This window comes from Felis catus, chromosome F1 (assembly GCF_018350175.1).
Source record: "Felis catus isolate Fca126 chromosome F1, F.catus_Fca126_mat1.0, whole genome shotgun sequence".
Classification (NCBI taxonomy): Eukaryota; Metazoa; Chordata; class Mammalia; order Carnivora; family Felidae; genus Felis; species Felis catus.
The window spans coordinates 12,048,121-12,071,882 of record NC_058384.1 but is presented as its reverse complement, the minus strand read 5'-3'; the positions used below and the strand labels follow the sequence as shown (position 1 = coordinate 12,071,882).

The window sequence follows — 23,762 nt, the reverse complement described above, 5'->3', positions numbered from 1 at the left end:
CTGCAATTAACGATTTTTCTGCTTCGTAGGAAAACATGGAGACTAAAAACCAACTTTTATTACCTCTTAAAAATATGACTAGTTAGCACGAATTGGATATTTACAACGCGCTGGTTCCAGGCCCTTTGCAGGTAGCCGTTTATGTAATACTTGTAACAGCCCCTTGAAGATTTTACTATTATTCTCATCTCACACTTGTAGAAACTGAGGCACAAATGGATTAAGTACTTGTTCAAGGTTAGACAGCTAATAAGGGGTAGACACGGAATTCAACCCCAGACACTGAGTCCACAACGTGTTGTCTTAACCACTGCACTATATAGACACTGCAGCAAAGGTGGTGAGTATCCCATTCTGTGATGCCCTGATTTTAGGGGGAGGGGCCACCCTGTCTGGATTAGGAAGCCTCACGAAGCCAGTTTGTTCAACGGGTTTAGACAGTTTTGAGAAATTTCCCCCAACTACCTTCCCGTTTACTTTCATCTGGAAGACCTCGGCAGGAACGCTGTGCCCAGCTTTAGCGATGCAGAAGGAAAAAAGGCCAGAAGCAAGCTCAGTGCTCTCCCTGACTCCCCTTCTGTGATGCTTTACCATGAATACAAGGGTTTCACCTCTTGGAGTCTTGGCTCTGCCACTTTTCCATTGATCCTCGTCGGGACAAGTTACTCAACATTTTCTGAGACGTGGGTTTTTCATTTGTTTGTTTCCAGGGTGAATCCCCAGGGCTTTTACTCCATTAGCCCACCTCCAACTTCTCAGCTAGAAATAGGGTCCACCAAATCAGTGGTTTTTTGCCATGTTCCTCAGGTAATTTACATATGTATTTGATTCATCAGTTAAAGAATTGCCCATGTATTTATTCATAGAGGATTTGGTTGTGGGTTTAGTCATTTAAAATCTAAGCCTAATGTTTGGGTTCACACGATGATCTTAGGTCCTTTTTTAGAAAATGGATTCTGGGGCGCCTGGGTGGCTCAGTCAGTTGAGCATCTGACTTCAGCTCAGGTCGTGATCTCGTGGTTCATGGGTTCGAGCCTCGCATTGGGCTCTGTGCTGACAGCTTGGAGCCTGGGGCCTGCTTCGGATTCTGTGTCTCCCTCTCTCTCTGTTCCTCCCGTGCTCTCTCTCTCTCTCTCTCTCAAAAATGAATAAAGATTAAACAAAAAAAGAAAAAAAAAGAAAGTGGATTTTGAGTACATTAGTTAAGGCAGACTCAATTTGGGAAAGAACAGTTATTTCAACAGAATATTCTTAAAGAGATCAATAATTGTTTTATTAACTTCACGTATTATTCATGTTTATAAAATCTCGGGTTTCTGAAGCACAGTTGAAATACTGGTATTCCTACCACATATCTGAGGACATGAGAAAGCCATCTGTCTTGTGATGAGATATAGATGTCTTATATGCCTCTCAAATTAATTTTTGTATTTTATTTCTAGTTCGAATCCTTTTGCAACTTCCTTTCAGAAAATTGTCTACAGAGAGTATGAACCATATTTTCAGAAAGAAAAACCACGATCCAAAATTTCAGGTAAGCCCGAAGTATACTATTTAATTTTGAAGATAAACCTCTATGAGTAATTTGATATTCATATATATGTAAACCGTCTATTTGGCACCATGTTTGTAGAAATGCGTGCTTTGGTTGTTTTTAACCAGTTCGGGCTACAGAATGTGTGGGGTCCAAGTGCAAAGAGAAAATGTGGGGCCCCTGGTTCATATTTTTGAGAATTTCAAGGCAGGGGGCCCTTCTGGCCCATGAGGTGACATGGCCAGGAAGCTGGCTGTTTTTGACATTGATCAAAAAGCTCGACAAAACTTTGAAGTGTTTGAACTTTTAAGTTTATTCACGCATCGAACAGACTACTGTTGAGCACCCACGATGGGCTGGGCATTGAAGCAGGCGGTAGTGGACAAGACAGAACCTTACCTTGTCTTTCTTATCCTTGAGTGTGGATGAACCTTAACAAATAATCCGGTGCCTCCGTCTGGGTCCCTAGACTCACTCAGAGGAACCATATATGGCTGATTCTTTTGCATCGGTTTTCCCATCTCTTCTCCTGTTTTATTTACGGTGTGAGATGTACAACAGCTATCAGTTTCGAAGAGAAATCTCTCCTTTTCCCTCCTCTCTTCTGTAGTCAAGGCAAGTGGGTTGAGTGGGTTTTTGGGATCTTGAATATGGTACTATATTCCGCAGGAATGATAGAGGCCGTTAAGAGAGAACTTCCTCCAGCTGGGCCCCCTGGTCAATAATTCCCTCATCCTCCCACACTAACCAACCGAAGAGGGTCAACTTTCCCAAACTCCTCCTTCTGTCTCTCCGTGCAAACCGTTCTGTGCTGCCACCTCTGACCGCCCTTTACCTTCAGCCTTCCCTTGGCTGGAGCCTGCCCTTCAGTCACAAATCAACAATTTTGGAGTTTTACAAACAAGAATACAGTGACTTAAACTACCTAAGGGCTCAGGGGAAGAATCCAATGGAAAAGGGGAGGATAACAATATCTGAGAGAGAATAATTGCTGGAACCAGATTCAGAAGAAACAGGAAGTGAGGGGATTCAAAGCTTGGGCCGAATTAGCTGGAGATAGATGAGATACCGCCTTCACGGGGGCTGGCGAGGCAACAGACGATAAGGTTACCAATAAAATTAAGTTTGTAGTTGAGGGCAGAAAGCTCAAGGATCTCCCGTCCTCTGTCACAGAGTCTATTCACTTTCATAGCTCTGGCTCCACGCTTTGTATGTACGACAGATACTTCAGAACTATTTAATTAAATTAAATTGTAGGTGGGTGAGGGGAAAATGACAGGGAAACATATTCATTAGGCCTGGAGAGAAGAAGAACTGGGCAGGTGTTTAGAGCCCTGCCTTGTGTGGCTTTTGCCAAGTGACTGAATTGAATCTCTGGTCGTGTAAGCCACTGTGCTGAGTGCCAGCCCGGAGACTCTCTTTTAGCCACGAAGGAGTCATTGATAGGTTTTGGAGAGGAGAGTGCTGTGATCAACATCCTTTGCGATGATTAACTTTTGAGGACATTTCCTGATTCAACCTCATTAATTAGAAGTAGACCTTGATCAGGGCGCCTGGGTGACTCGGTACTTTAAGCGTCCAACTCTTGATTTGAGCTCAGGTCTTGATCTCACGGTTCGTGGGATCGAGCCCAGAGTGGGGCTTTGTGCTGACAGCGTGGAGCTTGGGATTCTCTCTCTCCCTCTCTCTCTCTCTCTGCCCCTCCCCCATCTAAAACTAAATAAATAAACAAACTTAAAAATAAAAGTAGACCTGATCATTAATTTATGTGTAAGCCCTGTGCACTTACAACATCACCTCTCTGTCAACCCCTGTATTTCTCATTACGCATTTGTTTTATGTGAATTTTGAGGCATTTTAACACCCGTTTTAAAAGGAGCTCCTTCCTGAACTCCCCAAGTCACTTAACGATGAACCCCTGAAAGGCAAGGGTAGTATTTTATTCACTGGATCTCTACAGTAGCTGATAGAGTGGGGCAAATTTGGGGTAAAGGAAAAGCCTGAGAAGCTCTGGGTTTAAACACTACCATTGACTATGTGACCTGCCCCATCCCCCAGCCTGGTCCTGTGTCATTGGTACCTTTCCCTGTTTCCTCCTCCACCCATCTGGCGGGTACGATTCTAGCCGAACCTGGAGCCAGTCATGTGCCACTTCTGCAGCGTGAGCCCAGGAGTCATTCGAATTGCGGGTGGGGGCTAGGCTGTAGGACCAGAGGTCTGAAGGTGCCTGTCCGGCGAGGTTTGAGGACCCGCGGACAGGTGGAGGGGCCAGTCTCATTTTCGGGAATCCTGTCTGGGGCTTGAAAATGGTTAGTTTTGACTCCGAATTTTCTCCAGGAGGATTAAGAAATGTTTGCCCCTGAAGGGGCTTTAAAATAACCCCACGACGGGCTTTCCTGTTTTCTGTAGTGCGTTGTTCACCTTGAGAGCAGGGGGCTGGGTTAGCTGGCTTCATAGCCAGCTAATAGTTTTCAAGTCCAAAACCATTTGGTACATGCTGTGCTGCTACCTTCTTGGGACCACAAGATAGGCGACTCCTTCCCCCCACCTCACTGTCGGCCCCTGAGGAGAGGGTGGGATGGGTCTCGGGCCATCTGGCCGACGGAGGAGCCGAACGGCGGCTCAGACAACGTCCAGGCCTGTGTTTGCCCACGTGCGGGGAGGTATTTGGGGTGCACTTATGAACACATCGCTTTGTTTTGCCTTAATTCCAAAGAAACCGAAAGGGAGGCAAATAAACATTCCACGTCGCTCACTGCAACAAGAGGTCTTATTAGGTTAAATAACTTAGAAGACTTATCCTGGGCACCGGGCATTTGCAGCCCCATGATGCCAACAGACAAATCGCCAGGGCGAGGCGCCCATGGCAACGAAACCGGTGCACGCTGTGACACCATAGCCCTCTTGTGGGCTCCGGGGCATCCCAGCGGGTGGGAATAGCCAGTGGGGGCTTCTGTCGGCAGCTAGGACGGAGGGCAGCAGCCAGAAGAGAGAGGTCGGCCAGTGGAGCCAGATGTGGTCAGGAGTCAGAAATGGTGTAGACATTGGAACCGTTTCAGGAAAGGGGGGCTTCTGAACCCGCTCTGTGCGAGGTGGGAGAGAAAGGTTCAAGAGTCCGCAGATTTGAGTTCTCACCCCAGCAGTGCCACCCAGTGACTGACCTTGAGCAAGCCACCCTCCCTGCCCCCATGTCCTGGGCTTTGTCACTGTCTCCAAAACGAGGATTGAACCACGTGACCTCACTGGCCCTGTGCAGAGCTAACACAAAAACAAACAAAAAGCTTCAGGCACATGATCAGCATAAAGTCTAGCACCGGGAGCTCAGCGAAAGGAGTAAGAAAACTGGGTCCTGGGGCAGCTGGGTGGCTCAGTCCCTTAAGCTCCCGAGTTTGGCTCCAGTCACGATCGCGTGGTTCGTGGGTCCGAGCCCCGCATTGGGCTCCCTGCTGTCAGAGCAGAGCCCGCTTCCCATCCTGCCCCTCCTCTGCTCGTTCTCTGTCTCTCTGTCTCTCTCTCAAAAATAAATGAACTTAAAAAAAAAGAAAACTGTGGGTAAAAGGATAGGAGCAGAGAAAGGGAGGGCCTCTGTCTCAGAAGTCCCATTTTCTCTTTGCCAATAGGTAGACATCCTATCTTTCAACATCCATTGAAACATCCTTTCGACATCCATTATCATTTCGACATCCTGATCTTCATCATTCCCGAGGGGCAGAACCCCTTCGGCCATATAAGGTAGCGTATTCTCAGGTCCCAGTAGTTAAGATGGGGACGCCTCAGGGAGGGCCTTCATTCTGCCTACCACGCCCACCAAACAAAACCTTCCCACAGTGGCCTCCCTTTCAGAGAAGGACACCTTCCTGCACCCAGCTGCCCAGCCAGAGTGTCACCGACCATCCACAGCAACTTGGACCCCTCACCTTCCACCCATATCCCATCCATTGAGGCCTGGCAGTCTGGTCTCCTAAGAGCTCTCTAGCATGTTCTTATCACCTCCGCTACTGTAACTTTACGGTAACTCACCAACATCACCCCCCTGGAGCCTTCTATCTGCTCTCTCAACATCCACTCTCGATTCTCCTCGGCTCATCCTCCACCAACACAGCCAGAGATTTAAAACCCCAAATCTGGTCCATGTCTCACTTCTGCTAAAAACTCTCTAATGGCTTTCAGAGACTCTTAGAGGAAAACTCTAAATGGCCCGGAAGGCCCTACACGACAGGGCCTCTGACTATGCCTTCAGCCTCACTTTCTGCTCCTTTCTCCTGCCTGTTAAGCTTCACCTTCGCCATGGCCATCTGCCAGTTCTCCAAAGAGGCCAAGTTTTCTGGTGCCGCAGACCCTTTGCACGTGCTAATCCCACTTTGGCTTCAGTTAAAACATCGCTTCCTCAAGGAAGTATTTCCCAACCCTGATCCCCTCCATGCATCCGAGATTGGACGAAATCCCTCTGTAAAATGTTCTTCAGGGTGTTCTGTACTTGGCTTTCATAATACTTACCATAGTTTGTCATCAAATGTTGGTGGGATTATTTGTTAAAATCTGGCTTGCCTACCTTTTTTGTAAGCTCTGTGAAGGCGCCTATTTTACTCACCATTACAATGCTGACAGCGAGGACAATGTGGGCACTCAGTGAATATGTTTTGAGTGAATGAATACATATAGCGTGAGGGGTGGACTATTAAAAGGTGGTTAGAGGCCCAGTATGTAGAGTCTGATAGGTTAGCTGCCTCTAATTAGCTACATACTATTGGGCAAGATGTTGAAACTCTCTGAGGCTCAGTTTCCTCATCTGTAAAATGGGTATGTTACTATCTCCTTGAAGATTTGCTCTGTGGTCACAGACTTCAACTGGCATTCATGGGCAGTGGTGATGATCATTATATTATATCGATATTATATTGCTCTCCTGTGATTCCCAGTGGCGAGAAGCCAGCCCCACAGAGTTTACAGATGGCTTGGCAATGAGAGCGGTCAACTCTTGTCACTTGTCTGAAATAGGACTTCTGGTGACAGGTTCTCAAGACCTAAAGGACCTCAGAATCAGTCAGGAGCACATGTTCTTCACAAAACCCCAGTGATTTCCCATTTCACTTAGGAGAAAATCCAGAGTCCTTACCATGCCCCCTAAGCCTCACATGACCCACCCCTCCCTCACCTGTTCTCACTCTGCCCTCACCATTTCTCTTACGGTTCTTTGGATCCAGCAAGCTCACTCTTGCCTCAGGGACTTTGAAGTTGCCTCAGGGCCAGAGTACTGCATGATTTGCTCCCTCACTTCACTGAAGTCTCTGAGGTCTCCCACCTCAGGGAGATCTCATGGAGCCAGTCACCTTCCCTCAAACCACCTTGTGTAATTGAAAATGACCATCTAGGGGCGCCTGGGTGGTGCAGTCGGTTAAGCGTCCGACTTCCGCCAGGTCACGATCTCGCGGTCTGGGAGTTCGAGCCCCGCGTCAGGCTCTGGGCTGATGGCTCAGAGCCTGGAGCCTGTTTCCGATTCTGTGTCTCCCTCTCTCTCTGCCCCTCCCCCGTTCATGCTCTGTCTCTCTCTGTCTCAAAAATAAATAAACGTTAAAAAAAATTAAAAAAAAAAAAAAGAAAAGAAAATGACCATCTAGGGGCGCCTGGGTGGCGCAGTCAGTTAAGCGTCTGACTTCCACCAGGTCACGATCTCGCGGTCCGTGAGTTCGAGCCCCGCGTCGGGCTCTGGGCGGATGGCTCAGAGCCTGGAGCCTGTTTCTGATTCTGTGTCTCCCTCTCTCTCTGCCCCTCCCCCGTTCATGCTCTGTCTCTCTCTGTCCCAAAAATAAATAAACGTTGAAAAAAAAAATTAAAAAAAAAAAAAAAAAGAAAATGACCATCTTTCTTTTCTTGACCAAAGACAAAGACAGTAATCTCCAAGAAATGACGGTGGGTCTGAATGGGGGCGGACATGGTCAGAACTATTCCCCCTCTCTCTTGACTTGTTTTGGGCACAAGCCACGCATCTCTGCCTTCCTGTCCTTACCTGCCTGCCATGTAGAGGCAATGAGCTGGTCAGCCTCAGGACCAGGAGGAACGACCGCCATTATTCATGGGGTTCATGCTTAGCAGCTCTGTCTTTGGTAGTCCTGAACACAGACCCATTATAAATCCTTGTTTCCGTAGGACTTCTTGGGCCAACTTTGTATGCGGAAGTTGGAGATATCATGAAAGTTCACTTCAAGAATAAGGCAGACAAGCCCTTGAGCATCCACCCTCAAGGAATTAAATACAGTAAATTCTCAGAAGGTAAGAGGAATTTAATATCCCCCTGTCAGCGGAAAATGTACAACTCTAACAGCAGTGTCAAACATTGAAAAGCAGATTGTTAACCACATGTTAGAGAAATCTTTCCTTCAACTGGTAATTACGAAAGTTGTTGCCTTGGTAAGTTTCAAAGAGGAAAATGAACAAGTTCTGGGGTCATCTAGACCTCGGGTTCTCACTAGGTTCTTGCTCTTATAGTTGGATGGACAAGCTACCTAATCTTCCTGAATTCCAGTATGTTCATCTGTAAAATGAGAATAGTAATACATGCACCTTGCCAAATGGTTTAAGGCAGGGAGGTCCACAGACTTTTCTGCGATGAGCCAGATGGCAAATACCGTTGGCCTTCGGATCTCTCTTGTAACTACTCAACGATACCTTTTCGCGCAAAAGCAGTCACAGACAACATGTAAGCGAAGGAGTATGTCTGGGTCCCAGTAAAACTTTAATACAGAAACAGGCAGCTGGCTGGATTTAACCCATGAACTGTCGTTTGAAATCATGAGATAGGACGAGCCTGACAGAGGGCCAAGCCAACACAGAAAGCACACTTAATACGTGGTATTTTGTGGTGGTGCTTGTAGAAGTATGATTCAAATTTTGGACATAGTGACATGGTTAAGAACGTACGCTTAGAAGGCAGACTTAGGTTCCCATTCCAGCTGTATCGCTTTTGACTCTATGGCCTTAACATCTCTGAACCTCAGTTTTATCATCTATAAAATGGGAATGGTTATACCAACGCCGTAAGGTTGCTTTGAGGATTAAATGAGATCGTTTAGGTAGTGGGCAACACATGGTTCCTGGAACATGGGAAGCCCTCAATAAACGACAGTGATGATAAGACAACGAGGGCAAAGATCACGAGGATGAAGGTGATAAAAGTGACTACATCAGACACATGATAGTAAGCACCTATTGTTGACATCATTCTAGTTATTTCCGTTATGCTGACGTTCAGACCACAATACTGGTATAAGCACCGATACAAGACAATTGTATCTATGTTGTAATAGATATTGGTATAATAACAGTTTTAAATAACTTCAGGCCCTTCATGATTCACAAATCTTCTTCCTCCCCTGTGTTCCAGCCATCATACCTTTGAAGAGAGCAACTGAGTAGGAAAGTGGGTTGTAGTGCAGGTTCTAGAAGTAGACTGCCTGGTACAAATCCTGGCTCAGACACTTACTAGCTGTGTGACTTTTGAAAAGTTACTTAGCATTTCTCTGCCTCATCTTTCTCATCTGTAAAATGAGAATAAGAATCATACCTGCCCCATATCGGTTTGTTGTCATGAAAGCCTTGAACAATGTCTAGCATATAGTAAACACTTGATAAACATTAGACGTGATGGTAACATTGAGTCTTCAATCAACATGGATTCCAGTTGTGTTATATCTCAGTGAAAAAGCTTTAAAATATGTTCAAATAACTCCATATTTATCTGACAATTTATGGCTTACAAAGTGACTTTTACATTTATTATTTCTTGTGTGAATTGATTCGTCAAACTCATTCCAACTAAGGTATATATGACTGATAATAGGTCAATGAACTACCCTTCCCAGGACTATTTGCATTAGTGCTTGATCTTTGGATTAGGGAAAAACAATGAAGGATTAACTGTGAAATTTCAGGCATCTTAAAGAGCCAATTTGGCAAGACTCTGAGTGAGGTAGCATGCACAGGAGTCTCTCTTGTGTTCTTAAAATCATACGGCAGCGTAGCAAACAACCATTTAACCTACCTATGAGGCTTCCAGATGACTACATCAAGAATTCAGCAATGGAATGTCAGAGGGGAAAACCCCCAAAATGTCACATCCAGGTTCCATTTCAAATAGGGGAGGAGATAAGGTTTGTGGACTTTGTACTCCAGCGGGGCTGTTTGCACAGGGAGCAAACCTTGCACCATTGCCCCCGTTTCTTTACTGTTTATTTGTTCCCACGCTCCGCCACAGCCAGTGCTTTATGAGCAACGATTTAAGATGCTCCCGCCCCTTCCACTGGCCACCCGATTACTGCCACGAGTCTCCTAAATCTGAGAAAGGCAAATACAGATTGGTGGGGAATGTGGAATTTTTATTTTGGAAGGGAGATGCAAATCTAGTAAGTAGGCTGAGTGCCCTGCATGGTAAAAGACAAGCCTGTTCGTTTTAGTGTACCCTCCGTGTTAAAATAAAATATCCTCTTGCCTGACACTCACTCTGGCCCAGAGCCTTCCTCTATGGTTTGAAGTAATTTGGGGAGTATGGAAATCAACTAGCTACATACTGAGTCAGCTACATGAGAATCCAGATTCCTTTCTCGCAGAAGTAGGTACTGGAGAGATGGCTTGAGACAGGACTCAATCCTTGCCCCTATGGCCGCCTCTTCTAACCAGGGGATGACACCACCTTGACACTAATCCTGCTTCTCTGGGAATTAATCCTTGAGCCCCACCAAGGATGTGGAGACCTACTCTCATTAGCTAGAAGGAAAAGATAGCCATGGAAAGAATGCTGGCTTTAGAACCAGGATGACCTGGTTTTAAATGTGGGCAATTTCTGGGTGCCTGGCTGGCTCAGTCGGTTGAGTGTCCAACTTTGGCTCAGGTCATGATCTCATGGTTCATGGGTTTGAGCCCCACACTGGGCTTTGTGCTGACACCATGGAGTCTGCTTTGGATTCTCTGTCTCGCTGTCTCTGTGCACCTCCACTGTGCGTTCTCTCTCTCTCTCTCTCTCTCTCTCTCTCTCTCTCTCTCTCTCTCTCCCATTCTCCCCAAAATAGACATTAAAAAATACTTAAATTTGGGCAATTTCATTTACCCCTAACCCTTAGTTTTATATCTGTGAGATGAGCATAGCAGTTCCTCCCAATGAAGGTTATTTCGGGGATTAGTTATAATATATGTAAAGTTCTTGGCACGTGTTTGACACCCAAGGTCAGCCATTGTTGGTGTGGTTATGTCATGGCTTTTCACAGTGCAGGTGTTAAAGTTTGTTTCCAGAAGCTTAGATGAAGGAAGGCCTTGGCCTTGAATAGTGCTAATCATTTTATCTGCACTTGAATGAAATAAAACTCATAGATTTTAGATGTCAAAATGAACTAAAATTGCACAGAAAACCTCAGTTATCCGGAGCACAGAGAAGTCATTTTGAATCATTACATTTTCCAGATGGCTTGGGGTTTATTTCTTTACGGGTCTGAGATCCTTTAAAAAATTTTTTTTAATGTTTATTTATTTTTGAGGGGGGGAGGGGCAGAGAGAGAGAGGGAGACACAGAATCTGAAGCCGGCTCCAGGCTCTGAGCTGTCAGCACAGAGCCCGACATAGGGCTCATACTCACAAACCATGAGATCATGACCTGAGCCAAAGTCAGATATCTAACTGACTGAGCCACCCAGGAGTCCCATAAATACTTTTTTAAATCACTTTGGGTATATGTTGTACTTCCCCAGACTCTCTTGGAACAGAGGATGAGAAGTAAAACTCTTATCTCTAAGCCATTCCTTCCAATCCACCATGAGACTTTGCAAACACCCACAAATGTTAGAATTATGTGCAGTCTAAGTAAATGGACTCTAAATGAAAGTCTACATTGTCGCCTATGGTGTTGTCTACAGGTAAAGATCCTGAGCTGTCACTCACGGGTTTTGTAACATCTGTTTTGGTTGGCCAGAAGCCTTGTTGCTTTTCGAAATGTTTGGCTGTGCTTTCGTTAGGTTGGAAATCTGAGTTCTGGCCGGGAAAGAGGCTACTCGGTGTGAAAGTCTCATCCTGGCCTTTCATCCATAAGCTGGCATCACCCGACATAAATGCCAGGTTGTCGTTGGCATTGCCGACCAATTCTGGTTGTACCCCCCTCCCCAGGTGTGCCTGAGAGAGATCTCAGTCATACGTAGGGCAGGATGAGTAACCCATTTGACAGGTCGGACAAGCCATGATTTGTAAAAATGCTCACAAGAACATTTCCTTTACACATGTATTTAAAAGGAGTGTGTGTGTGTGTGTGTGTGTGTGTGTGTGTGTAGAGAGAGAGAGAGAGAAAGAACTAGTGGGGGAGGGGCAGAGAACAAGGGAGAGAGAAAGAATCCCAAGCAGGCTCCGCACTGTCAGTGCAGAGCCTGATGCGGGACCCAAACTCATGAACTGTGAGATCATGACTTGAGCAGAAACCAAGAGTTGAACTCTTAACTGACTAAGCCACCCAGGCACCCTTGATAAGAGTATATTTTTAAGGCAGGAAATAAAATATCTTTAGCTGTACCAAATCATTTAAAAAGTTTCTATCACTGAGAGTTTTGATTTGAGGTTAAAATTTCAGAGACTCTGTAGACTGCACGCCCCAAACTGTTTGTAATGATGCACCGTCGAGCAAATTTTGTTCTTCAGTAAGATTTTTGTAGCTGTTTTGGTCAATTAACTTTAAAAGTTCGTTTCAGAATGAATCTTAATATTATTCTTTTATTTGCTTTATATCCTCACTTAAATGTGTGAGTTGCATTGTGAGTATTAGATCACAAGATTAGTTTTACAATATTCAGCTATCTGCTGGTAAGCTAACTCTGGATAAAGGACGAAAGAAGAGGGGCACCTGGGTGACTCAGTTGGTTGGGTGTTCGACTTCGGCTCAGGTCATGATCTCACAGCTCTTGAGTTCGAGCCCCGTGTCGGGGTCTGTGTGGACAGCTCGGAGCCTGGAGTCTGCTTTGGATTCAGAATTTTTAAAAGAAAGAGAGGAAGGAAGGAAGGAAGGAAGGAAGGGAGGGAGGGAGGGAGGGAGGGAGGAAGGAAGGAAGGAAGGAAGGAAGGCATTTTCCACCAGAGGTTTGCATCTAGTGTTGCCAAATTCTCCATATGAAAACTTAGTCTTAGGGTTTTTCCAAAACATTCCAATACTTGACATAATGTAGGCAATGATATTTTTCCCTTTTCATCTGAGTATTTTGGCCTTATACAGATCCTTCTTTGGGTATATGGTAAATACCCGAACAACTGTAATGGCTAATACAACAATTCTCATAAGTCTCAGAAATGTGGACTCCCCTTCAAAAGAGACTTGCACATCCTGTGCTGTGGAACCAGGTTCCTTATAGAACGTCAGCATTCTAATTTTCCCATTACCTAAATTATAGCTTCTAAAGAAGGTTCTACGGGGTACCTGGCTGGCTCAGTTGGTTAAGTGTCTGACTTCAGCTCAGGTCATGGTCTTGCCGTCCATGGGTTCAGGCCCCGCGTGGGGCTCTGTGCTGACAGCTCGGAGCCTGGAGGCTGCTTCAGTTTCTGTGTCTCCCTCTCTCTCTGCCCCTTCCCTGCTGGTGCTCTGTTTCTGTCTCTCTCTTAAATAAATAAACATGAAAAAAATTTTCAAAGAAAGAAGATTCTGAGTCTTCAGATGCACACTGAAGCATTTGCTAAGTTTATTAAATGGAGAGGAAAAGAGCTGTTCTAAAAATAAATAAGTAACAAGGGAGGATCTCAAGAATGAGCACCCTATTGGGTGACCAAAACAGGTCTTCTCGGACCTTCACTTTCCCAAAGCTTGTACGCAGCATTTTACATTTGAAAAAAAAAATACCAAGGGCCTTTGGCAAATAATTGGTTCATCGTGACAAGAGTAAACAAATTGCAATGCTGACTATGAACTGAGCTGGCAGTGAACAGACTTAAGTAAATATAAAACAAAGGGCTACCCTTGTGTAAAGAGTTTATTCTCGCAAGAAGCTGAAGAAGGACTTTTTGTGCTTTAGCACAATAGTCCTTCCTGTCCATTTCTCCCCTCTTCTGTTAAGAGATTAGGCTTTTATTTTGATGACAAAGTCAAAATCAGATTCATCAAAAAATGCATTTCATAAATGTTTCCTTTAAGTAGCTGTTAATACTTCATACCTCATATTAGGTAGGTTGTGAAATCAAAGATACACCATGCCTGGTTTATTTTAGGCTAAAGGTAAAATAAAATACTTGGAAGTGAAAAGAACAAAAACCACAATAAAATCATGCCCCAATTATCTCATTATCTCAGTCCTCACTCAGTGTAATTGGAGAAGCTATGCCCATGTACAACTTCGTTCACTATTTATTTTAAGATGCTCATAATTCACCTTTTAAGTAGTATAGCAAACTTAATTAAAGCCATTCATTCAATTATTTGAAATGTATCTTACATGTAACTTCATATTCCTATTCCTTTCATATGAATATGAAGTTCTTGATGATTTGCTTTGGTCACTAGACAGATACTTAAAAATCATCGTTGGTTCAAATAAAGCAGGATACGAAACCGTGACCATTTAAAAATAAATTTGATATCATTAGAGAAACAGTCTCATTGCCATATCTAGTATGTGTTAAAGCCTTTTAGGTGATTCTTAGATATTTATATTGTTTGATTGTAATTACAGATGCACAATATGAACACTGTGGCTTCTCCACTGAAGTGGCCCTAGAAGAAATCTAGAGGTGAAACCCACCACAGCCGAGACACCAGCATGTACCCTACTGGACTGTGGGTAGACCTCAGGGTCTTACCTCTTTATATTTGTGTCCAGGAACCTAGCACAGGGCCTCCCCTGTGCTCTGAAATTTACTAATTTTGCTGGTGATTGTGATCAACAGCGCAGTCTTATTACCAGTTTTTACTACTTTAGAGTAGATACGTCACCACCTCTAATCTTTCTCACATGTGTTAAGGTGAACACTTAAGATACAGCTAATCGGAGGTAAAACACAAAGGAAAGAGGCTGTATCCATTGTAACGTGGCTGAGAACGAAAAAGCCAACATCGTGAAGTGTAGTGCTGTAGCATTGGTTAGGCGCCAGGCATTTTACGTACAGTTTTTAGTTCTCATAACCCACCAAAGATGATATTATTATTACTAGAGAAAGGATTATATTGTTATGAATGGGAAACGTGAGGCCCAAAGGCAGGTCAAGAAACTCCCAAAGTCACCCAGTCAACAAGTGATACAGTCAAGAAATTTCAATTCTGGCCTCAAAACTCACGTACTTTCTTTCACAATCTATCATCAATTATATAATCTCACAAATACTTAATTAAAAATTATGATATTATATGTATTTATGAATACTTTTAGAAATATAAATATATATATTCTATTTATATATCATATACACTTCATATGATATATATATGTATGTATATACATATGTATATGTATGTATATATATGTATGTATATATGTATATGTATGTATATATGTATATGTATATATATGTATACATGTGTATATGTATATGTGTATGTGTATATGTATATGTATGTATGTGTGTGTGTATGTATATATATATATATATATATATATATATATCAGAGATCAGGGAATGAGTAAACTGACATTTAGGCTGATGTCTGAAGGTTAAGCATGCATTTATCCAGAGAGAGAGAGAGAGAGAGATGAAGAACTTTAATAGTTATCTCTCACCCTACAAAGAATATCACATTTGTCCTCTTGAGAGCTTATGAAGGCAATAGAAAGAATGTCACTTTCTACTATAGGAATTTCCTGTGATGTTTTAACGGCTGGAACAGTGGAAGCATCATGTCCAGAAACATAAATTGGCTTCTTCTCAGGCCAAGAGGCATGAAGCATTGAATAAGGGCCCTCAGGCTTGTTTCCCGATAGTTCTAGTCACTAACTTGCCATGCCAGTTCCAGTCAATAGACAAGGTTTGATCTGAGAGGGCAACTCTCCTTATCAGACCTGTTTGTTCTTTTCTACCAAAGCTATTTTGTAACTTTCCAGAGATAATACTTCCTGTTTATTAGCAGAGACTTCTCATAAACTCTTTTTTTTTTTCTTTTTGATTTAGACTGAAATAATAGTACTACTCTCAGGAAATTATTCAAGCTTTTAACATTTCTCAACTCCTAATAATTTTAATATTCAGATCCTTTTTATCATCAGAGTGAGAATTCAGCCTAGAATAAATATTGCTTATCGGCGTCAAACTATCTTTGAGGAGAAGAAAAGATACAACAGAATGCCACGTTAAGCTTTTCACTAGCACGAGGGTCACAATTCAGATGCCTATAGAAGTCAGGAGGCTAATTCAATGAAAAAAAAATGTGTCCTTTAGGGACTGGGGATCACAGAGCCACTGCCCTATCTAAAGGCGGTAACCAGGTATCAGGTCAGGCAAATTCCTGGATACAGGAATTTGGTTCAGTGTCGTGAAATGTCCATGCTTTAGTTGTTGCTGTTGTTTAAGAGAAGAGAGCAATCCAGATTCTTATATGATATCTACATAGTGTTAATGTTGGCATTTAATTTGTTTTAATGCCATGCAATCCTAACAAAACACCTGTGAGCTAAGACTCGCTAGCTTTGGTTCTAGCCCACAGGACCTTATATCTTAAGAGTTCCATAAACACTCAGTGAGCACCTTCTCCACACCAGGCACTGTGAAAGGCACCAGACGTGCTAACACAAATACAATCCAGCAGCTGCCTTTGAGTTGCTTACATTCTGGTGACCGAATATGCACGATACAACTAGTTGTTATCTAGTCGGAGAAAATGAAATTAATCATGCAATGCCACACACATTTAATTATAAATTATAATGAGTGAAGTAAAAGAAAAAAATCTATAACACAATTAGAGATCAGGAGTAAGCTTACATCTAAAGGATGAGCATGCATTTGTCAAAAGGAAGAAAGAGAAGAACACTCTAGGCAGAGGGAGTAGTATCTGCAAAGACCCTGAGGTAGGATGGAAAGGCTTGTCTGGGGAACTAAAAGGCGGCCCAAGAGAGTGATATGTAGTAAGCAAGGGGAAAAGTCACACACGATGAGAATGGAGAGAGAAGTAGGGGTAGGTCATACAGGGACTTGCGGTCCATGTTAAGAATTTTGTGAAAGTAGAAGCTATTATCAGGATTTCAAGCAAGAACATGGCAAAGTAAGATCTGGAGTTTTGAGGGATCATTCTGGATACAGGTTGGGAAATGGATTGGGAGGGTACTCTTATGCCAGAATCCCAGTTAATAGGCTAATTCTGGAGTCGATAGCTTTAGCCTGGGGTGATGGCAGTAAAGATACAGAGAAGAGTGCAAACTTGGGATATATTTTGGAGGCAGTAGGTTGCTGTGGGAGTACAAAATGCACACAGCTTAGAGGTATGGAGGGAGATTACCCTGGATAGGTAGACTGGGAAAACTCACGGATGACTTCAGCCGCCATGGTAACACACTTGGACTTTTCCCTATGAGTAAGACAACACTTAGAAGTTTTCCAGAATGAGTGAACGCAGTTGGATTTGTGTTGCGTGAACAGTAACTTGATTCAGTTTCCTGTCTTTAGTGAAGACTTTGAGGTCCAGCTGTGACTGGTTTTCTTTTCCGTGTGCCACCAGCTGAATCCCCAGCATTAAACTGCAGCTTCTGAGAGCGTTAAAATCCATGTTTGTTTCCCATCTGTAAGACTGATATCATGACTATAATATTATCTCGTTTGGTTCTTTTCTCTCCCATGCATATAAAGATGATGCTCTGCCCTATGGAGATACGTAAGTAAATCTAGTTACACCTACTCAACTCTTCTACATTATGGCTTCTATGCTCAGAACCTTATGTTGTACAGTAACGCATGTTGCTGCTGTGCCTGAATGCCTCACTGATGATGGATGCATGTGCCTATTTCCCACTCCCATCTGGGGAGCCCCAAAATATGCCGATGCCTTGCAAGCTCACATGAGTGTTTGTGAGTAGAATAGATTTTCCTGATGATGGGCAGTTAAACAAGGGTAGCTGACATGGCTGCAATGTAAAATATTCTATGTAGAAATTTAACATCTCACACCTGGGCTTTTGGAAAAGAGCTATCAGATTTACCCTTTGTTTACCAACTAGACAGGCAGACAAAATGTATGAAACAGCAGTTTTCAGACATCGAACAACAGACAACACAAGAGAATCCTCCATGAGAGAAGAATAACAAATGAAGTGGGCCCTATGAGTATTCAAGCTCCCTGCCTTGAGTGAGTTTCCAGGGCATAGCACAAAGAGGATGGTCTCATGGTGAGCTCAACAGTCTCTTGGAGTTAAGGAAACAGAGACTTTCGGTAGGCCAAAGTGGCTGGAACTTGTAATTTATAGGGCAGAATCCTGAAGAGGATGGTATAGACACAAAGAGAGTTCTTGAGAATCTACACAGCGGTCCTGTCGAGTCTTCAACTAAATACTGATCTGCATGTGCATGTGAGGAAAGTATTGAAGGTAAGGAAAATACCACCAGACAGAAACAGCCAGAACACTCCCTGGACCACACACATAAACATAGTTTATGTCCCCATCATCAAAAGTGGAAAGACCGCCTAATTAATGGGCACTCGGGAGAGTAGAATCATCAGAAGGCACAGGAGTTGGGTAACATTAGTCTAGGCTGCAGACTGCTCTGGAGGTGACAAGCATAAAACTCAATACTAGTTACAGGAATGCAATAAAATCCAGCAACCAACATGTGAAACTCACAAGGTTAATAAAAACTAACGAGCATTAAAAGAAGCAGGAAAAATACGACCCATAACCAAAAAATACTTAATCAAAAGAAACAGATCCAGAGAGAAAAGAAATAATAGAACTTGCAGGCAAAGACATTAAGACAGGCTATTATAAATATTCTCCATATGTTCCAGAGCATGATGAGAAGAGTGACAGAAGGTATGAAATCACGTAAGTGGAAACTTTACAGACGAATACAAGAGCCGAAATGGGAAGTACACTGAGATTAACAGCACTGTAGAAGAAAATATTAGAAAATATTATATATAGAAATAAAAACTATCCAAATGAATCATGAAGACAGAAAAGACTGAACAAAATGAACAGAGCATCACTAAGCTATGGGACAATATCAAGAGACATCACATATATGTAATTGGAATCCTAGAATGGGGAGAAACAGAAGAAATATTTAAAGAAATAGTGGATAAAAAATTCCCAAATGTGATGAAACTATAAGCTTACAAAGGCCTGACAAAACCAAGAAGAAGAAACATGAAGAAAACCACTCCAAAGCACATCATAATCAAGTTGCTAAAGACCTGTGATAAACAGAAAATGTTGGTTGGTCCAATGGTAGTGGGTTATCAAGCTTATTAACATTAGTGTCACTGAAGTTGGTATACAACCCCCCACTAATAAATTTGACTAGCTTTGAAAAAGAATGAGAGAAAATGTTACAAGCACTGAAAAAAACAAACCCCAGAAACAAAAATAAGAATGACAGTAGACATCATTAGAAACAATGCGAGCCAGAAGACAGAGATCTCTTTAAAGTACTGGTGTGGGGTAGGAGAGGGCCATTTGCCCACTTAGTATTCCATGCCAAGCAAAAATACTCTTTTAAAGCAAACAAAATAAAGACTGTCTTAGGCACGGAAAGAAGAAATAATTTCTCACTAGCAGACCAGAAAAACATGGTAAAGAAAGTCTTTTAATCAGAAAAAAATCATGTTAAAAGGATATTTGGATCCACAAGAAGCAATAAAAAGCTCCAGAAATGGCTAAATATAGAGAAAATTCTTCCTCATTTTAAATCTCTTGAAAAGATCATCAATTACCTAAACTTTAAAGCAAAAATAATAACAATTTATTATGGGGTATATTATAAATGCAGAAGTAAAATTTATGTACAATACAAAATAGCACAGAGGCTGGGAGGGAGGAAATGAAAATATACTATTGAAAATTACTTTTTTTAACAAAAGCATTAATTTTATTTATTTTTTAAATTCATTTATTTTTTAATTTACATCCAAGTTAGTTAGCATATAGTGCAACAATGATTTCAGGAGTAGATTCCTCCTTAATGCCCCTTACCCATTTAGCCCAACCCCCTCCTATAACCCCTCCAGTAACTCTACTTGTTTTCTATATTTAAAAGTCTATTATGTTTTGTGCCCCTCCTTGTTTTTATATTATTTTTGTTTCCCTTACCTTGTATTCATCTGTTTTGTATCTTAAAGTCCTCATATGAGTGAAGTCATATGGTATTTGTCTTTCTCTGACTAATTTTGCTTAGCATAATACCCTCTAGTTCCATCCATGTAGTTGCAAATGGCAAGATTTTGTTCTTTTTGATTGCCAAGTAATACTCCATTTACATACATACATACATACATACATACATACATACATACATACCACATCTTCTTTATCCATTCATCCATCGATGGACATTTGGGCTCTTTCCATACTTTGGCTATTGTTGATAGTGCTGCTCTACACATTGGGGTGCATGTGCCCCTTTGAAACAGCATACCTGTATCCCTTGGATAAATACCTAGTAGTGCAATTGATGGGTTGTAGGGTGGTTCTATTTTTAATTTTTTGAGGAACCTCTATACTGTTTTCCAGAGTGGCTGCACCAGTTTGCATTCCCACCAGCAGTGCAAAAGGGTTCCTCTTTCTCCACATCCTTGCCAACATCTGTTGTTGCCTGAGTTGTTAATGTTAGCCGTTCTGACAGGTGTGAGGTGGTATCTCCTGAAGTTTTGATTTGTATTTCCCTGATGATGGGTGATGTTGAGCATTTTTTCATGTGTCGGTTGGCCATCTGGATGTCTTCTTTGGAGAAGTGTATATTCATGTCTTTTGCCCATTTCTTCACTGGATTATTTGTTTTTTGGGTATTGAGTTCTTTATAGCTTTTGGATACTAACCCTTTATCTGATATGTCATTTGCAAATATCTTCTCCCATTCTGTCGGTTGCCTTTTAGTCTTGCTGATTGTTTCCTTTGCTGTGCAGAAGCTTTTTATTTTGATGACATCTCAATAGTTCATTTTTGCTTTTGTTTCCCTTGCCTCCAGAGATGTGTTGAGTAGGAAGTTGCTGTGGCCAAGGTCAAAGAGATTTTTGCCTGCTTTCTACTTGAGGATTTGATGGCTTCCTGTCTTATGTTTAGGTCTTTCATCCATTTTGAGTTTATTTTTGTGTATGGTGTAAGAAAGTGGTCCAGGATAATTTTTCTGCATGTTGCTGTCAGGTTTTCCCAGCACCACTTGCTGAAGAGACTGTCTTTATTGCACTGGATATTCTTTCCTGCTTTGCCCAAGATTAGTTGGCCATACGTTTGTGAGTCCATTTCTGTGTTCTCTATCCTATTCCATTGATCTGAGTGTCTGTTCTTGTGCCAGTACCATACTGTCTTGATGATTACAGCTTTGTAATACAGCTTGAAGTCTGGGATTGTGATGCCTCCTACTTTGGTTTTCTTTTTCAAGATCGCTTTGGCTATTCGGGGTCTTTTCTGGTTCCATACAATTTTTAGGATTGTTTATTCTAGCTCTGTGAAGAATGCTGGTGTTACTTTGATAGGGATTGCATTGAATATGTGGATTTCTTTGGGTAGTATTGATTTTTTAACAATATTTGTTCTTCCTATCCAGCAGCATGAAATCTTTTTCCATTTTTTTTTTGTCTTCTTCAATTTCTTTCATAAGATTTCTACAATTTTCAGTGCATAGATTTTTCACCTCTTTGGTTAGATTTATTCCTAGGTATTTTATGGTTTGTGTTGCAAATATAAATGGGATCGATTCCTTGATTTCTCTTTCTGTTACTTCATTATTGGTGTATAGGAATGCAACCGATTTCTGTGCAGTGATTTTCTATCCTGCGACTTTGCTGAATTCATGGATCAGTTCTAGCAGTTTTTTGGTGGAATCTTTTGGGTTTTCCATATAGAGTATCGTGTCATCTGTGAAGAGTGAAAGTTTGACCTACTCCTGGATAACTTGGATGCCTTTTATTCCTTTGTGTTGTCTGATTGGTGAGGCTAAGACTTCCAATACTGTGTTGAATAACAGTGGTGAGAGTGGACATCCCTGTCTTGTTCCTGACCTTAGGGGGAAAGCTCTCAGGTTTTCCCCATTAAGGATGATATTGGCATTGGGTCTTTCATATATGGCTTTTATGATCCTTCTATCCCTACTTTCTCGAGGGTTTTTATCAAGGAAGGATGCTGTATTTTGTCAAATGCTTTCTCTGCATCTATTGAGAGGATCATGTAGTTCTTGTCCTTTCTTTTATTGATGTGATGTATCACATTGATTGTTTTGCGGATATTGAACCAGTCCTGCATCCCAGGTATAATCCCACTTGGTCGTGGTGAACTATTTTTTTAATGTATTTTTGGATCCGGTTGGCTAATATCTTGTTGAGGATAATTGCATCTATGTTCATCAGGGAAATTAGTCTATAGTTCTCCTTTTTAGTGGGGTCTTTGTCTGGTTTTGGAATCAAGGTAATGCTGGCTTCATAGAAGGAGTTTGGAAGTTTTCCTTCCATTTCTATTTTTTGGAACAGCTTCAAGAGAATAGGTGTTACCTCTTTTTTAAATGTTTGGTAGAATTCCCCTGGAAAGCCATCCGGCACTGGCCATATGTTTTTTGGGAGACTTTTGATTACTAATTCGATTTCTTTACTGGTTATGGGTCTGTTCAAATTTTCTATTTCTTCCCATTTCAGTTTTGGTAGTGTATATGTTTCTAGGAATTTTTCATTTCTTCCAGATTGCCCATTTTATTGGCATATAATTGCTCATAATAATCTGTTATTATTGTTTTTATTTCTGCAGTGTTGTGATCTCTCCTCTTTCATTCTTGATTTTACTTATTTGGGTATTTTCCTTTTTTTTTTTTTTTTTTTTTTTTTTTTTTTGATCAAACTGGCTAGTGGTTTATCAATGTTGTTAATTTTTTCAAAGAACCAGCTACTGGTTTCATTGATATGTTCTACTGGGGTTTTTTTGTTTCTTTCTTTCTTTAAATAGCATTGACTTCTGCTCTATTCTTTATTATTTCCTGTCTTCTGCTGGTTTTGGGTTTTATTTGCTGTTCTTTTTCCAGCCCTTTAAGGTGTAAGGTTACATTGTGTATCTGAGACCTTTCTTCCTTCTTTAGGAAGGCCTGGATTGCTATATACTTCCTCTTATGACCACCTTTACTGTGTCCCAGAGGTTTTGGGCTGTGGTGTTATCATTTTCATTGGCTTCCTTGTACTTTTTAATTTCCTCTTTAACTTCTTGGTGAGCCCATTTATTCTTTAGTAGGATGGTCTTTTGTCTCCAAGTATTTGTTATCTTTCCACATTTTTTCTTGTGGCTGATTTCGGGTTTCATAGTGTTGTGCTCTGAAAATATGCAGGGTATGATCTCGATCTTTTTGTACTTGTTGAGGGCTGATCTGTATCCCAGTATGTGATCTATTCTGGAGAACGTTGTAGGTGCACTGGAGAAGAATGTGTATTCCACTGCTTTAGGATGAAATGTTCTGAAGATATCTGTTAAGTCCATCTGGTCCAGTGTGTCATTCAAAGCCATTCTTTCCTTGTTGATCTTTTGATTAGATTATCTGTCCATTGCTGTGAGTGGGGTGTTGAAGTCCCCTACTATTATGGTATTACTGTCAATGAGTTTCTTTGTGTTTGTGATTAATTGATTTATATATTTGGGTGCTCTCAAATTTGGAGCATAAACGTTTACAATTGTTAGGTCTTGTTGGTGGATAGACCCCTTAATTATGATATAATGTCCTTCTTCATCTCTTGTTACAGTCTTTATTTTAACGTCTAGATTGTCTGATATAAGTATAACTACTCTGTCTTTCTTTTGGTGACCATTAGCATGATAGATGGTTCTCCATCCCCTTACTTTCAATCTGAAGGTGTCTTGAGGTCTAAAGTGGGTCTCTTGTAACAGCATATAGATGGGTCTTGTTTTCTTATCCGTTATATTACCCTATGTCTTTTTATTGGAGCATTTAGTCCTTTGTCGTTTAGAGTGAGATATGAATCTATTGTCATTATGTTGCCTATAGAGTTGCAGTTCTGGTGATATTCTCTGGTCCTTTCTAGTCTTTGCTGCTTTTGGTTTTTGTTTGTTTGTTTTGTTTTGTTTTGTTTTTTTGTCTTTTCTCCCTTCAGAGA

At 41.7% G+C, this 23,762-nt stretch overlaps 1 protein-coding gene across 1 annotated transcript in view; it reads left to right on the top strand.

Moving 5' to 3' along the window:
• Positions 1-23,762, top strand: part of F5 (coagulation factor V) — a 75,423-nt gene that overhangs the window by 3,173 nt on the left and 48,488 nt on the right. The window contains exons 2-3 of the mRNA XM_011290903.4: positions 1,443-1,534; positions 7,682-7,804. Coding sequence (XP_011289205.3) covers positions 1,443-1,534; positions 7,682-7,804 — 215 coding nt within the window. The remainder of the gene's footprint in view (positions 1-1,442; positions 1,535-7,681; positions 7,805-23,762) is intronic.